Source organism: Patagioenas fasciata, chromosome 3, assembly GCF_037038585.1.
Source record: "Patagioenas fasciata isolate bPatFas1 chromosome 3, bPatFas1.hap1, whole genome shotgun sequence".
NCBI lineage: Eukaryota > Metazoa > Chordata > Aves > Columbiformes > Columbidae > Patagioenas > Patagioenas fasciata.
This window is the reverse complement of record NC_092522.1, coordinates 22,122,922-22,140,079: the sequence shown is the minus strand read 5'-3', so window position 1 is coordinate 22,140,079 and position 17,158 is coordinate 22,122,922. Positions and strand designations below refer to the sequence as shown.

Sequence of the window (17,158 nt, the reverse complement as noted above, 5' to 3'; positions counted from 1 at the left end):
AGTCATGCATTTCAGACTGGAACATGCCATCGCATTGCTATGGGGACATATGTCCTTGCACTTCAGGTATGCCATGTGCAGGGGGCTGCTGTGGGGATGTGGAGTAGAGCCTGTAAGCACAGCCCGAGCCTAAAAGGGCAATTCTTAAAACTTCTCTCTATTCCTCTGCATACATGCAGCTTATACACACCTGAATATTTATTAGTAAACTTCCCAGGGATGTAGATTTCTGTCCAGAACTGTTATGAGCATGACAGGGATGGATGGTGTCTTTCAGCAGCTGATTCTGAGCAGCTCTGTGAAGGTCACACAAGGACTCAGCAGAGCGAGGCAGAAGACAAAGACCATCCAAGCTCTAAGCGAGTAACCTTGTCCTGAGACCACCTCTGCCTCCTGATCAAGTGGTTAGTTCAAAATCCCACAATTAATCATTAGCAGCAATAAAACCCATCAGTCCTTCACTGTTAGAGTGTTCTCCTCTTCTGTGAGAAGCTTTCCTCGCTGCTCCCAGCATGATTAAGATTACAGAGTTCTCTATAAAACTTCCATCAAAACTTTGCCTAATCACCTGATGGGACCCATCTAATTAACTGGCTGACATTGCTGGAGTGGGCCAATAATAGTTGTCTTAATTACTTTTTTTCCCATGTTCCACTATTGGAGAAACGTCTTTGATTGAAAGGCTGAGCAAATGGAAATGTGGGGTCCCTCTCCTCTGCCAAACTAAGTTCCCTGTTTCTACGCTCAGAATTAAAAGTCCTGATGGACTGCCTCTAGTAGTTCTGGCAGGAGCAGTGCTTGATGATATCTTTGAAACTATATGCAGCAATCCCAATAGGTAATCCCTGGCACAACAGGATACTTGAGAGTGATGCATTCACAAGACCTTTTTTTCTATTTTGTATAGGGGTTTCTAGATTTGTCTCTATCTGAGCATTGATTAATCATCCACCACCTGAAAGATACAAAATCCACTTGTCTTTCAGAAAATAAAGACTTAAAAAAACCCCACATGAAGTCAAAATTATTTGGGAATTCAGCCTGCAGGACAGGACAGGTCTTTAAATGTTTTTGTGTTTTCTTTTATTCTCTTTGAGGTACACTCAGACCATTTCCTGTGGCTAGAACAAACTTTTAATGCATTCTGCATACATGGACTTACGATAGCATATTAATCACCCATTTGCAGCCCTGATGGAACTCTGTCCTGAGGCTTACATGATTAACAGCACCCAGCCACATATTTCATTTCTTGTCCTGGTTGGTTGAATATTCATTTTCTCTTCTGCATAGGTGTTGTGTAAGAAATCCATTAAGCTTCTCTAAGAGGGGTTGCAGACAGCGGGCACCCCTTAAGGCCTGGAAGCCTTCACGCAGTTAATATACCCCTCTCTGCCCCATCCTTCTCATCCCACCAGGCCAGTCAACACCCCTCAACCTGGAACACGATCCTGGCAGGGTATGGTGGCAACTGCACAAAGTGCTACCAGCTGGGAAAAAAACAAATGCAATTCAACTCATCTAAACTCTGTTTTCAAAGAAGAGCAACAGGCATAAGGGTTGTCATGTTGGACCTTTTGGGAAACAGGAGATGATGTTTGCTTTTAAATTCTACTTGTGCCGCCATGCTACCTTTGCATCTCTTTGCCAGATACCCCAGCAGCAACTGAACTCCTTGGCTGTTCTGAACCAGCTTTGTGCAAAATACAGAAATACTTCTCTTGGACTGTGTCAGATTTCTGCAATATAGTTTACAGATTTTTTTTGTTGCCCTCCCCCCACCTCCCCCCTCAAGTTTAGGAAATAGTGGTGTTTTGGATTCCAAAATTAACTGGGACTAAAACTCAGGGGGAAGTAGCAAATTTGGCTATCAAATTATTAGTGTGCTTAAAAATGTCTACAAAAAGTGAGTTCAGCAGAGGAGCACATACATTCCAAGAGCGCATAATTATTCACAGCTTTGATTTAATAGGTACTAAAAGCATAATCCAAAGGATGGCCTTAATTAACAACTTATTAATAACTTCACCTAGCTCTGTGTCTTCAGAAAACTAATTTGACAGGGTTGTTGGGTGGTTTTTTTTACACTTTCTAATGGAATGTCATCTGTGATGAGTTCATGATTTCCTGAATTGGGTTTGTTAAGGAAAAAATAATGCATTAGACTAATTTTTCCGTGTGGCCATTCTCACTGCGTATTTGATGCTCAGTGGCACAGCAGTTGCTCAGCAAGGTGTCGGATTATTAATTTTTTTTCTCTGGTAGGTCATGTGCAATTTGCTGAATTGCAATACTCATGTGCATGCATTCAAAATACCATTTCATTCATGTGAGTTGGATGCCAGATAGACACTGCTGACATGAAACTCAATGAGCCTGAACATCAAACAAAAGGGAAGACAGAGAGAAAGAGGGCACCAGCCAGATGAATTCATGTTACAGTTAGGTTCCCGTGACTACTTGTTTTATAAATCTACAACAAATCAGACTAATACTGACATCTTCAGAATGATTAAGCTATCATGATGCTTGGCTCAACATGGCATAGTGAGATGCATCGATAGGAACTAATTGTTACAACAAGTTCCTGTTTGGGAGGTGAGATAAAGTCAGGAGAGGAATGAGGAGAATAATACTTTGTCCCAGAGGCAAAAAGAATCAATGCTTTCTTAGTAAAGAAGTTGCAAACGTGACGTACTACCTTAATTCAGACACATCCTTTTTGCAAGCTTAAAAGTACTCCAACATAGTTTTGGAAGTAATGTTATAAATATAGTAGAGCAAGACTTCAATTAACAGCAGTTTTTTACACCAGATTAATAGAATTGCTCCATATAAAACAGTAGGTGCTGTGACCTCATATACACATGCAAGAATTGTTGTTTAACAATTAAATGGTATTTTTGTCACACACAATAGTGCTGAAATGCAGGGGGAGGAAAATCACAGGAAAAGCAGCATATGCCTAGCTAAACTGAAGGCTGTGCTAAGCAAGAAATAAGAAAGAAAATCTCATTGGGGAGAAATTTTTACTTTCTTTCAAGTTATTATTTTCCTTATATCCTCCTGCATCTGCAGATAATATGCCAATGACAGCTCAAAATTTTTTCAATAAGAAAGTAACATAGAGTAAGAAAAGAAATGTCTTTTCTCCCTGTCTCTCAAGTATTCATTGTCTCTAGAGACCTCTCAGACTTCATGCAAGAGGTCCTTTGTATGAACTGTCAAAATATGACAGTTCATCCAACTAGTGTTTTGAACCAGCTGGAGCATGTTTTCTAACAATCGCTGTTAGTCAGTACTTCAGTCTTTGGCCAGAACTGGCATTAGAAATGCACTTTCATTTATTGTTTCTGCTGCACGCATGGAAAACTTGGTGGACAAATATTTCTTATGTGGAGGATGAGCTTTGTCACTTCTTAGAGCAGGAGGAATGAAATGAGAGCTATTGCTGGTTGTTCTCCTCACACCTCTCTCTGTAACTGTCTTGAAAAACTGTGCTTGTAATTGATTGATAAAGGAGTCTTGGCTCTCTTCTTTGTAGCTTGATTTCCACTGAACAAAGCAGCTGTCAGAGATTTGTGGTGATTCAGTCTGTGGTGCACGCCAAGGAGCTGGGTGGATATAAAGTATATGCTGTCATTTTAAAGATTTCTCTTAACAAATAAATGAATGGTTGCATTATTGCCGTTTTCTCGAAGCAGTGGCCCATCCTGCTGTGGCTCACTCCCCAGAGGATCCATTTAAAGGCTCTGTCATGAGGGAACCCCCCGGGCTCCCCAGGCAGGCCACCAGCTTGCCCTGTGCTTGGCCCTCGGCTTCACCAGGCCCCACCGGGACATCTCCTGTCCTCCTCCACATCCTGCTTTCCCAAAAGGGCATGTCCCTGTCTCCCAGGTGAGGGCCTGGCGGCCTCACCGGGCTCTGGGGTTTGGCTGGGGCTCCGCTCAGCCCGGCCCGCAGGGTCACAAAACAGGTGCTGTGGTGGCACAAGGCTGAGCAGGCTGGGCATTGTTCAGGGAGAGTGTGGAGAGGCTTTCCCTACACAACATCAGCGCGCTGGGCCAGGGAGCTGCTCCTGGCAGTAAATTCGGGGTCGGGGGAGCGTACGTGAAGACCTGCTGGTGCAGGAGAAGGACACAGAGTGATAAGCTTGCTTGTGTTAAGTAGCATTAAATTATTAGGAGGCCCCTAATGAACACAGGCAGGTCTCAGGGCGGGGAGAGCGGTTGCTGCCCTGCCCAGCTGCTCTCCTCACCACTTCACCTGCAGGTCACAGAGGCGCATCAGGTGGGACGGACTGAAAACTTTGCTGTGTGGAGTGGTGACATGGGCCTCCTCGAGAGCCTCCCCAGACCCTCCCCTGCCATGTCATGCTGCTGTGCTCTCGTGTGTCAGCTGCTGGAGCAGCAGCCCAACACCAGGCAGCTACTGTCAGTGCAGACACTTGCTACGGGTAGTAGGGCCTGAGGTGCCTCATGGGGATACAGGTTGCACACTGTTCCGTAAAATGCGCCAGTTTGCCCTGTCTCAGTGCTGGTCAATGGAAGGACGTAGTTGAAAATATCTCCTCAGGCTTGCTTTCTCAGCAGGAACAGGGCTGTTAAACCCCACAATTGTTTTTCCTCTTTAATTTGCGTGATCGCTGACACCTTTTCCCTTTCCGATGTGTTTTTTTTCCATACCTTTCCATCCTGTGGTGGATTCACTTATTTTAAATCGCAGCTGATACCTCCAGCTGCACAGTGGGAGGGTGGCATTAGGGATCCATTTGCAAAGAGTTTCAGCCCTTCTTTGTGCCAGCGGGGCAACGGTCGCTTCCCAGGGCCTGGCCTGGAGTTGGTGTGTCTTCTTCCACGAGGTCCTCCTGGGTGTTCAGCAGGCTGCTGAGCTGACAGCCGGAGGGCACAGAGTCTCCTATTTATGCTCCATTTTCGGGGAGAAATACTTACCGCTGCAGGCTTCCTTGTATCACCCCACTTGTGGACCCCTGTATTGGTGGATAGAAATTCAGAAGGCCCTGATGAGGCAATTGAAACCCTTAGACTGAGTGCCTTGTGCCCTTCTCTACCCAGAGGGAATGCGGAGAAGGCTTGAGGAACTGACTCTGTCCCTAGGATTAATAACTGGAAAATCAATTTGTCATTTCCCTGTCATAAATTAAAAGCTTATAGGCCTTATAACATGAGTATAATAGAGGTTAGTGGGTATTGATGGAGGTCTCAAAGCTCACTCAGCAGAGCACATCTCTACTATACAATTTAAATTATGTCTCCTCCACAAGGAATATCTGTCAATATTTGTATTAGAAAAGACATCCTGCACAAGAATATTTCATCTGTTTCTGTACTGCTGTTGCGAATGGTGCCCATTGGAGGAGGTGTGTTGTTGAAGGAGGTTGTGGTCCTGTTTTGGTCAGAGGAAGTGACCTCTACATTCTACACTTGTTTGTTGAAATGTAGTACAAATTAGTCATGTTCAAGCTGATGAGATGCCACTTAGGATGTACACCTCTAAGCTGGCCCTTCTGCAAACAGAGAACTTCTACCCACTCCCTTGTCTGCCATAGTGAGGTGAGAAAGTAACCACACCTTTTCAAAGGGATGACGAGCTGAGTGTAATGAAGGAGTAGTGATTTGTAAGAGTCAGCAGACCAAGGATGAAAGGGACCCTTTAAAGTCAGACACATGTAGAACTAGGAAGGAGCAATCTAAGAGGGAATTACCTCCTGGTGAGACTTTTGCGGTCAGAAGGAGATGTGGTTTAAAGCAAGTAAACCTCATCTGTTGTTGGGCAGCTGAAGAAAGGGTAATCAGAATAGTTTCTTAAAAAGAATAGGCTTTTTATATCTCTCTTTAAATGAGATTATTTTCGTTCTAAATAAAGCATGTTTCTGTGATGTGTGGTTACACAAATTATCTAAGATGGTCCAAAGAGTGAATAATCTATAATCTGACCTGCAGCAATAAAAAAGGTTATTTCCTGCAGATATTTGTGTTTTGGTTTATTATTTATACTACTGTTTTAAGTCATTTGTTTATTATAAAACTCTAATCATTTTAATTGAAACAGCTGTAGTTGCTCGATATTTTAGGTGTTTGTGTGCAAATTATTGCTGTTAGGCATGTTGATTAAAAATAAATAAATTGAAGCACTTGCAAGATTTTAATGTCATTAGACAGACACATGGATTCTACTGTCTTTTCAATCAGGTAGTAGCTTAATTTACTTTTCAGTCTATGGTTGGTAACCTGTATCTTCGTACATACCAGAAACTGAAACGATTGTCTATAGCCTTTCTTAAACAGATGTTTACCTTAATTTGATTGTAATCATCACTTTTGTTTCCTCTTTAAAGGTGTAATGATGATGAACTAGACTTCTAATAAATTAACTGTTTTGTCTCTCTTAGTGTCCAGTGATTGCAGATGCAAAAGAGTGTTGGACAAGGGGTTGGTCATTTTTTTTCAATATCTTTAAAAGGAGATTTTGCAATTTGCTAGAACCTAAATTCTTATAGACCCTCTAGGGTCTATAATGTCTATACCTATGACATAAATGCATACACTGGATATAAATCTTTGTGATTTTTTTTTTTTTTAAACCCACCAAAAATCACAAAAATCTCCGCTTTACTGACTAAGCACACTATTCAAGTCCTAAAGCTCTGTATGTTGTCAATTTACATTGGCAGTAGGTTTAAAAAATAATCTGTAAAAGTTGTGTTAGATTTAATTACCTTTCGTGCAGTGTCTGCTGTTTTTCAGAAAAGCACAGAATGGCTTTTATTCAGCTTCCAAAGGCATATAGCTGCTTCTTTACATGCTTAACTGGGCAAGAAAAAAATAAACTGTGTGTCGTATTTGAACATATTAAGACAAAAGTAAAAAAGGAAGGAGATAGACCATTTTTCTATACAGAGGCATAAAAAGTGGCAGGTGATTTGTGGCAGCAGTTCAAATATTGTGAAGGTTCTGTATTTGCAAGTGTGGTTTATATGGTCTTGTAGCAGCTACCACAACAAGAGCAGCTTATCAGTGAAAAAAATATGTATGTATTGTATAGAATGCTTTTTTTTTATAAAGTATATTACATTGTCAGTAGTGAAGGACATTAAGGAAGATGGAAAGCCTGAGGGTAAGAAGTTAACGTTAGGCTTGGAAGACTGGGTGCTGTTTGCATAGTCCTTGCTGTGTTGCATCAGATAGTATTTCTTTGTTGTAGTTTCTATGAACTGAATAGGATAAAAGCACTGAAATTTTTGTCTGATATGAGATTAATTTAAATAAGAGCCTATGAATACTGCAGGTCTTCTGGTGATGTGAGGGGGCTGTCAAGTTCTGTAAAAGATGCAAATATGTTTTAATTAAATCAGAGACATGCTCAGAGGTATGAGCTAAGCAGTCTCCTCCTCTTTGAAAGACTAAGGAATCGTAAAGGCCATTCAGCTTGACCACAACAGGCATGTTGGATCATGTCTGCTTTTCCGTAGGCTGTTCATTGCAAGGGAAGGAAATGGTGTTGCTACTTGCATCTTTTCCTTTATTTTCCCCCCTTCAGGCAGAGGCTTTAGTTGTCTGCAGGGGTCATTACACTAAATGTGATGGCTGGTATTTAATCACATGCCCCAATTAAGCTGTCCCAGTTGTAGGTCAGAGGCATGCTGTTTTAACGGCTCCACAACCCATTGATAGCTTTCTTTCGAGGAGGAGTTTTGGGAAAGTGAGATTGAATGGGGGAGCTGAGGGGGCTGTGGAGTGCTTGTGGGCACTGTGATCAGTGGCAGGGTGACGACCGACAAGGCAGATGTGAGAACCCCGTGGATGGTCCCAAGCCTGATTTTATTCAAGAAGAGACTGGACAACACTCTCAGACGCATGGTGTGAACTGTGGGGTTGTCATATGCAGGGACAGGAGTTGAACTTGACGATCTTTGTGGGTCCCTTCCAACTCAGGACATCCTATGATTCTATGAAGGGCTTCTCTGCCTGGGGGCAAGGGAGCACCTAGGCTTCTGGGTGGGACCGGAGTGAGAGCAAGCAGTCACTGCTGGAAAACTCATGAAAATAGGAGAGACTGGTGGAGTAGAGAAGCCCATAAATAATTAAATAGTTGATTTGAAACAGTTGCTCTTGCCGTGTGCTGTCCTTGGCCTGAGCTTTCCCTTCTGTTCTTCTGTGGGTTCTGTCAAAAGACTTTGCATGAGCTGTGTTTCTTCCCCTCCCCTCCTTTTTGACGATGCCTTGAGGCACATACTACTCGAGGTGTTGCCCATAACTAAACTACACAGTAATGATGATGTATCTTCTATAACATGTAATTAGTGTTGAGTTGCTCTTTAGTCTATTTGGGCTTTGATACAAAGTTTAATAGACTCTTAACACTTTTCAGGGTTCAAAAAATGTTAGGTTTTTCTTTTTTTTTAAAGAACATCTAAAGGACTAGAGATAAGTAGTCTGAAGTTTGGGTATGATACTGCAGTAGTAAACTGTTCCCTGCTGCCTAAATTGAAGTGTGCTTCATGTATCATGATGTTTGTATTGGTAACATAGAAGCCTAAAGAAGGTAGCGACTTGTGCCTTCAAATTTAAGGAAATATATATGATCCTTGTTACTGCTGCTTGTGGTGTATATGGATTTCTTACATTATATGGTGTAGTGAAGCATTCAAAATGCTGAGTGAATGATAAAGCACCTGATTAAGAAAATCAAATATAAACTGGAAGAATAGATTTCGCTCCTTCAAGCTTGCTGTTAAAAAGGCAAATTAGCTGGGAAAAGTATAGTGAGAGGGCAACAGTATTAACCTTCAGATTAGAAAATGTTCTATCACCAGGAGAACAGGGTGAACTACATAAATCTGTGCACGCTAAGAAGACATTAGATGTTTAATAGAGAATGTAATTGAAGTTTAAAAAAATAGTTAATTTGACTAATGTTAATTCAGGTTATTTGTTCTGCTTGCATAGCTGGTGCAGGACAGTAGACGGTGTAGAAGACTCCAAGAAACAGCTGGATTATTTCGTTGGGCTTTTTCAAATAGATCTAGCCTTTTCAGAAACATTGAGTTAGGTCAGAAATAGTTTATTTCTGTTACCAAATATTGTGTTGAGTGCTGACTGTGGTGACAAAAGCACACGTGTACAGGGCATTCCAGAAAATTTAGCAATCTCGATGATTAAAATCGGTGCAGGTTATCACTGCATGTTGTGTTAAGCGACTTGAATTATGGTGTGGTAGTAAATTGGACACTGGGAAGTGAATCATAGTTGCACCAGCAGGGTAATTGGTTTCTGAAAGAGAAACACGTCAAAAAGCACTGTCTGTGTTGGAGGCAGGTGCTGGCTGTATTGCCTGGAGGCTGAAGTTTTGCAGCAGCAGATCAAGCTTCTGCTGCCTCAGTGAAGCATTTCAGACCCAGGGGGTCAGAAGGTTTCTTTGCAGGGTACAGTCCCCATGGCTACCAGCATGTCCCATATGGCCAGGGTACATGACGTGCTTTGCAGAGTCCTGTGCTCAAGCAGATGGAACATCACTATTGAACCATGTTAGTGGTCTTTGCACTGTAGTGGTCCTGGTTCAATTTGAACCAGCATCCCTGAAGAGATTTGTTTTCTCTCCTGTTTTATCAACTGACGCAGCTGTTTCCCTTTAGTCTAGGTGATGTCTTTCCCTGCTTTAGCCTGTGCTGCCCTTGTGTCTGTCCTGGAGGGGAATTACTGGCTCTTGAGCCTTCTTGATTTGCTGCTACCTTCATGAAGAACCTCTCTGTGCAGTCCATTTCAGACACTTTGTTGTCTGTCTGTTTAGAGACTTCCTCCATTTTTTTCTTCCTCATTATGGAAAAAAGCAAGCCCTAACTTACTAAAGTGTGAAATGAGTGTGTATACATACCTTCCAGCACTGGATTTGATTAACCTGGTGTGTTCTATGTCTGTTTTCTTTTTCCAGTATTTGACTGCAATTTTGAATCCCCTTGTGAGCTGGAATATTCCTTTAGCTCAAAAGATCAGGAAACCCCCAACAACGCCTGGCTCAGACTGAGTGCAGAGGAGATTTCACAGCTAAGTATCCTGGATGGGCCAGAGAGAGATCATTCTGAGAATACACCTAAAGGTAAGATGAATACAACTATGTAATGCCTTCAGTGTAGTGGTTGGTTTTTTTGAAAAACACCCCCTCACTCCCATCCCCCCAAAAAATCTCTAACAGAATAACCCCAAAACTCCACCCAAACAAACATGTCCTCCTAAAAGACTTAAGATGTCTGCAATCCTTTTAGTGCAGCAGGCAATGAATGCGGAGTGACAAAGGGAGTCATTCTGCACTTGAAATATTCGGTTTTGACTAAAGGCAATCTGCATCGTACATACGGGAAGCAAAATATCAAATATAGTATTGTGTAAAATGTGAATTAGGCTGACGCATGCCCTGGATGGTATTTGTATGAGAACAGTACTATGATGCCTGTGTTTAAGGTCATTCAGTGTTTGGAAGAGGTGAATAAAACAGAGTCTGGTTTTACCTCTGCTCTAGGTCCTGTGTACTGCTTGCTTATTTGGAGACCATTTTAGGCAATGTCCTTGTATCCCAGGCTTAGCTTTTCTGTTTGGTAAGACATCAAAAGATGGATTTTGCCCTTAATAGACAAGTTCCAGTATCTAAAGAGAGCAGAGAAGCCTGAAAAGAGAGGAGTGCAACAGACTCTTCCCTTTCCTTCAGAGAAAATTCAGTTTGTTTGAATTATTTTTCGTGCTCATGATCATATCTGTGAACACCAGCATATTTCATTAAGATTGTAAGTTCTAAAAAGATTTTTAGATGTATTTGTGCTCTTCTAATCTTGGGAAAGAAGAAAAGTTCTTAACATCCTTTCTGCTGTTAGTGACACCTACTTGAAGTCTCTGCCTGCAAGGGTCAGGTGGTGTTGATAAGAATGGAGCTACAAAATGGAAATGGAGGAGTTAGGGCTACAAGCTTTATCCAGGCTAAAAAACAGAGGTATAAGGAAGGACAGCAAAGATTATCAGGGACATGGAAAAGTTTCTGTATGAGGAAAAACTGAACAGACAAAGATTATTTATTCTGTCTACCATGGTGGGATGTAGAGGTCTATAAAAAATGTACATTGAAGAGCAATGGGAAGCAGCTGTGAAGTTAGTGTGTGCTGGGTATAGAGCAAGCAAGAGGAGATATTTTTGATGTAGTACCTGAATAAACTGTGGTAATAAGATGCATGAATTAATGTTATGGAGGCCAGAAGTATGCTTAAGTTTAAAGAAAGATCAGATGAATTCTTGCACAATACATTCATCACTGGTTATTTAATTCAATAGTCTGTTTACAGTTCCTGATTCAAGAAGCCCCTTGTACAGAAAGCTGCTAGTGAAAGGATCCTTTTCTTGGTAGCCAGTGTCAAGATGGCATTTGAATGTAGGCAATTTAGGCTGAAGCTTGTCTTCTACTACTTTCTCCTATTCCAAGAGGCAAGTACCCTGTGTCACATTGGTTGAATGCATTTAGATCTGTGGCATGCCAGGGTGGGTTGTTTGAGGTGATTTTTTTAATTGTTATTTTTTTTTAATTATCAGGCATGTTGAACATAGCGGTAAATTTCTAGTAAGCCCTCAGGAGAGCTGTAGGTCTGCAACTCATAGATGACTCTGACTCTTGTGTGTATAAAGACTTGTTTGAAAATCAAGACTTGGAGCTAGCATCTCCTTATTTTAAATCACTTTAATTACAGCTACTTGGCACAGATAGTTGTGTGGTCTGTTTCAATCTGAAATAATTAAGCACAGTAATTCCAACCCCCACTGTTTCCTGCAAATTGTACTTCCAATTATCTCAATCTCATTTCACCTCCTTTGCAGACAGTAATGCACAGAGATAAACAGATAGCATAACTAGATTTTGGGATGGTTTAGCTCATCCTTGTCACTTGGCTATTGAGTCATGTCAAGACATTGCTGGAGACAAATGTCTTGGGTATGATTCATTGTGCTTCATGTAAGTTTCTGTAAAAGGTTTGGTAGGAAATCATTGGTAGATCTTCCAAAGAGAGACATTGGAAGAACTCCTGTATTTTTACCCTGCCCCCACAGCACAATACGGCTCAGCCTCAAGGAATCAGAACAAATCAGCATGAATTAAGCTACCTAGAGGAAGAACTAGTTTCAGGTGTCTCAGCATTTGATTGTGGTCACATCTGAGTGCTCCACTCGACGTGTTCAGCATGTGGTGTCACACAAATCATTGATCTTCTGAATAGGAACAGATAGTGAGATGGCAAGGTTTGATGTGAAATTATTCAGGGTAGGAGATTGGAGGTCTGGTTTGCAAGGAATTGCAAAAGAATGCTTAAAATGATAATAGTGGCAGTTGACATTTAGTTTAGATTTTTTTAATTGAGTGGTGGGAGAAACAATCAGAGTTTGGCACATGTAAGGACAAGTTCTGAGCTGGTTTAAATCACTGAAGCTGATTTTGGGGTAAGAATAGAGCTGTGAAAACATCAATTCAGTAGCAGTCACAAAGTAAATGGGATGTTGGGACTTACTGAAAAGAGAGTAGAAAATAGGAACAATATACTATAATATAAATGTGTGGGGAAGCTGTCTCTAGAATACAGCATTCTGCTCTGGTTCCTGTGCATCAAAAATCATTTAGTAGATCTGGGAAAGTTATTAAAATAATAGAAACAAGGATGATCTAAAGTATGTAATGGTAGTCTTTTAGGAACACTTAAATTAACTAGGGCTACCCTGCTTGCAAGAGACATCTAAAGGAATGCATGGCAGAGTTTCATAAAAATCACAGAATATTATAAAATCTTTATAAAAGATACATAAAGCTTATAAACTCCCAAGACTTCATAAATCACCAAAAAGATGAGTACAGAAGGAATATTCATTATTTCTTCTAATACAGAATTGGAAAGCATTAGATTAAGTTAGTAGATGTCAGGATCAAAACAAAAGGGGATCCTTCAGTATGTAACTAACAGTAAAACTGTGGAACATTTTTCCACATAGTATTATTGGTGCTAAAGCCTCCTATGAGTGTTCAAATTAACAGGGTATGTGGAGGGAAGAAGAATAGTTACATCTACTGAGTTCCTTGAGGGCCAAGGGTGGGGAAGTACAACTGTTTGCTCTCCCTGTTCATATATTCTTTCTTAGGTACCTACACCTATCTATTTTAAGAGACAGATGTCTGGATCTTTGGTCTCTGGTGGTAGGGTTGGTGTGGTGGTCTGTCCCTCTCTCACCTCCCAGCCCAGATTTTCTTGTCTTCGAAAAAGGAGAGGGTTTCAGACCAACTTGGAGTCAGGGAAAAGGTGCTATTTAAGTTAATATTTAATATTATTTGCAATTTTGTTGAAGCCTTGGAAATGGTATTGAACCATGCAAAAATATTGAGTATTTGGTAGGAAGAACTATCTGTCTATAGAGATCTCTAGAAGGGAGGCTGTCAAGGCACTTTGTGTATGGTTGGTGGGGTTTGTTTTGTTTTGTTTTGTTTTAAATTTTGTGCTAAAACACTTCACTCTCTTCCATTCTCCCTCATCTTGTAAGGGGGTGATAGAATCACCAGTATATCTATGAGATAGGCCCTGCCCAGTACATGAAGATCTCCTGGAGTTACTAATATTTCTGAGTCAAGCTTATGTAACTTTCTCCAGGATCAGAAATTTAGGGTTAAAATTCCACTCATGTGCTAAAGATTGACAGGAAAACTTCTGATGTTGGGATCTGAATCAGGCCCATGTGTGCTGTAAAGAAAAGGCAATCCATTGTGGATTACTAGACTTTTTTTAATTCATGAATAAGCAAAAAGATGCTATAAAATATTCAAGCATTCTGCATCACTGACTGCATTTATTTATTTTGACAAGTATGATTAATTCTTAATTATTTATGGTCCTTCATAATATATTATACCAGCAAACGTACTGCAGTCTATCGTAATGAAATATGAGGAACTGGAGATCTTGCAACTGTGGCAGTATTTCCTGGGGAGGCAGGTTCGACAACGCAGTTTGCAGTTAGAATGACGGAATTTGTAGACCAAGGAAGTTGCACTTTGCAGCTGTGTGGGCGTATGTGTTTGTCTTGCTCAAATAGAAGAGTCGTTTGCCTCTCTGATAAAGCCGAGATAGGTCAAACTGGCCATGAATACTGTGCCTCCCAACTCTCAATTCAAACCCAGGGTTTTCTGTGCTATGGGTGCCTCTCGGATACAGTAGCAGATGGTTTAACATCCATCACAAAATGTGCCTTTCCAGAATTCATCTCTCCTGCTATCCTGTTGCAGTGCTTGTATTTTCCTTGCCCTAGAGAGGCACCGGCTCTGCGTCCTGTCAGCACCATTGCTTTGCTGTGTTGCCCACGGACTTGTGGAGGGCAATAGTTGTGGTCCCTGACCTGGGAACACACTCATGGTTTCTTTCCCAGTCAAATTTTACAAGGAATAGAGAAACCACTAGTACAAAGTTAATCCTGTGTGTTTAAGGAAGAAGGACGAGGAGCAGCTGGACCCAAAACAAGTACATACAGACTGGATCCAGATCTGTGCTTGATCAAATGTCAGAATGGTCTGTTTCCAACCATAAATGCAGTTTTAAACTTGAAGAATTAGAGGCTTGACCACTCCCGACTATGGTGATGCAAGTGGGTTGCCTGCACCTTTTTTAAATCTTGTGATTTAGATGAAGCAAGTGAAATTCTGCTTCCGTTATCTGAAAATTTCAGGACCACGAACATATGCAGCTACTTGATAACAATTCTGGCTGAAGAGGTAAGTTGGGGACGTATGACCACCATTTCAAATAAGAATCATAAAAGTAATTAACCACCTTGCAAACATGAACACCAATTGAGAGAACTCCTTAATGGAAAATGTAGATTAAACTTTCATGAAGGATGGCAGGGAAGAGGGAGATGAATGAGGACAGTGTCCTAACCAGCCACTGATTAGTTGAAAAGCTCTTACATAAGTTCTAAAACAAGAAGTTTCTGCACATTGTGTTAATGTGCTTTTGATTTTTGTAATTATTACTAAAGAAATGGAGCAAGGCTAAGGCACTGAGCATATTAGCAAATGGGAGATAATGAACTGCAGGATTATAAAATGGCTGTTGACTTTAATTTATGATTCTTCAGACAAAGAAGAATGAGGCAGACAATAAGAGATAATAAATAAAATTTCGTTTCAGATTATCATGTTATTAACAAAACAGCAGAGTATAAATCAATGTGGGCTTGCAAGATGTAAATAGTTGGGAAGTTATTTTTCACATAGGACTCTTAAGCAGAAAAAAAGACTTGTAAAACAATTCTAGTAAAAGTTGGGGAAAAAGAATATCTCTGAATATCTGTATCTATTTACCAGAGGAAAGAGTAAACGGTAAACAGAGTAACTTGGCTCATGCTTGATAAACAAAGTCTTCCCTTTACGTTAATCCTTAAGACCGGTTTGAGGATATGCTTTGATCTCACAGGATTGGTCTATCTTATGTGTTTTTTAAACAAAATATCACAGTATGTCTTCTTTTTTTAGTAAAACAATACATGGAGTTTGAGGTTTTGACAGGATAGGTCTGAAAAAATCACCCAGAATTGTCTTCTCAGGAGAATTTCTATTTTGGAAGAAAAATGTTATTGAACCTATTACAAATCTTGAAAAAAAACTTGCAGGTGTGAATTTTTATTACACCCCAGTTTTTAATGCTGGAGAAGAATGTGGATCATCCTAGACTGCAAAGATTCAATCCAGGTGGTTGAATAGTTCTTAAAAAGATGCTAGGATGCCATACTAGTTTTATTATTTATAAGCACTCAGACAGACTGCAAGTATCCTATAAAGATTTATAAACTTTCACACTTTTGTTTAGTCAAAGTGGGATTCCGTTTTCTATTAGTTATTTTCATCTTCAAGGTGTAGCCATTGAGTCAGTGAAAGTAATTGTGTGTGAGTTGTAGGGTCAACTGCATACCACAAGTGAAATAGCAGAAGAATTAAGTGAGATCTGGAAGCAACACATGGACTGAAAATTATTCATTGAACTTATTGTGAAGAAGAGATTTATGGATTTGTAGGGATGACTGTCAAGTTCTTTGTAAACAGAGAGGGTTTTAAAATCAGAAATACTATTTACAGTGAATAGTTCTGGCTGTTCTAGTTGAGATTGAAATTTTGATACTCAGCAACATGTAGGTATCATGTGTTACAACACAGCCCCATAGGAATTTATGCAGCATTAATACACAAAATGCAAACCAAACTTGCTTCCACAGCACCTTGGGCTCTGAAGAAAAAAAAATGCAGCCTTTTTGTGGTGATCAGATTCCAGCTCATACTCTGACAATACAAGAAATGGACAAGATGTTCTTAGCATTTTGCAGCTTGCTCTTCTCATTAGTACTACACTTGTGCTTTGTTATTGCAAAATTATTGCCCTTTAATGAGGCTGCTCTAAAGAGGAAAATTATTGTCTCATTGTAGGACACTGTTTGTCTATAGAGTAGGTATGTATTTATAGGGACTATGGAGAAGCACATGGGTTTGTTGATTTTAGAAATCTTGTTTGTTCATTCCTTAATTCAGTGAAGACTTGCGTGCAATTCAGTCTGAAGCGTTCTGTTTCCCAAGCTGAAAAAGAAAAATTAATTTCTGTGTGCATCAGATGTTAGTATGCTCTAATGGCTTGCTGCCTACCTGGGACTAATGTACTTCAACAAGTATATCCAGAAAAGGCACAGACAATGACGAATAAATGGGTTGTAAAATGGTCTCTTTCTCACTCTTAATGATGCTTTCTCCTTGGCAAGATGAGGGACATTAAAAGGACAGCTGGAGGGAAGCATATCCTACTCCTTGGCTGTGTTTGACCTTTTTCTAGGAAAAAACTACTGGATTAACACACATTTTTTAGTTTGTTTTTTTTTTTCTCTGTGATGTAGGGGCAGTGTTCTTTATTCCTGAATGCTTGTGTACATCCATGCATATGTTGTGTTTGGGGTTTTTTAATTGAACTTTTCAGGTTTAGAAAATTCATATTTCTGCTAAAAACATTCAATGAATTAATAAATTGTTATATAATAGTTTTAATTTCTTTCCAGTCTGCCTGCTGCCTCTATTTTCTATATTTATTTTT

The 17,158-nt window shown here is 40.3% G+C and overlaps 1 protein-coding gene across 1 annotated transcript in view; it reads left to right on the top strand.

The window, feature by feature from the left end:
- Window positions 1-17,158, top strand: part of LOC136100192 (ALK tyrosine kinase receptor-like) — a 339,835-nt gene that overhangs the window by 91,283 nt on the left and 231,394 nt on the right. The window contains exon 4 of the mRNA XM_065835062.2: window positions 9,952-10,116. Within this exon, the coding sequence (XP_065691134.2) occupies window positions 9,952-10,116 (165 nt within the window). The remainder of the gene's footprint in view (window positions 1-9,951; window positions 10,117-17,158) is intronic.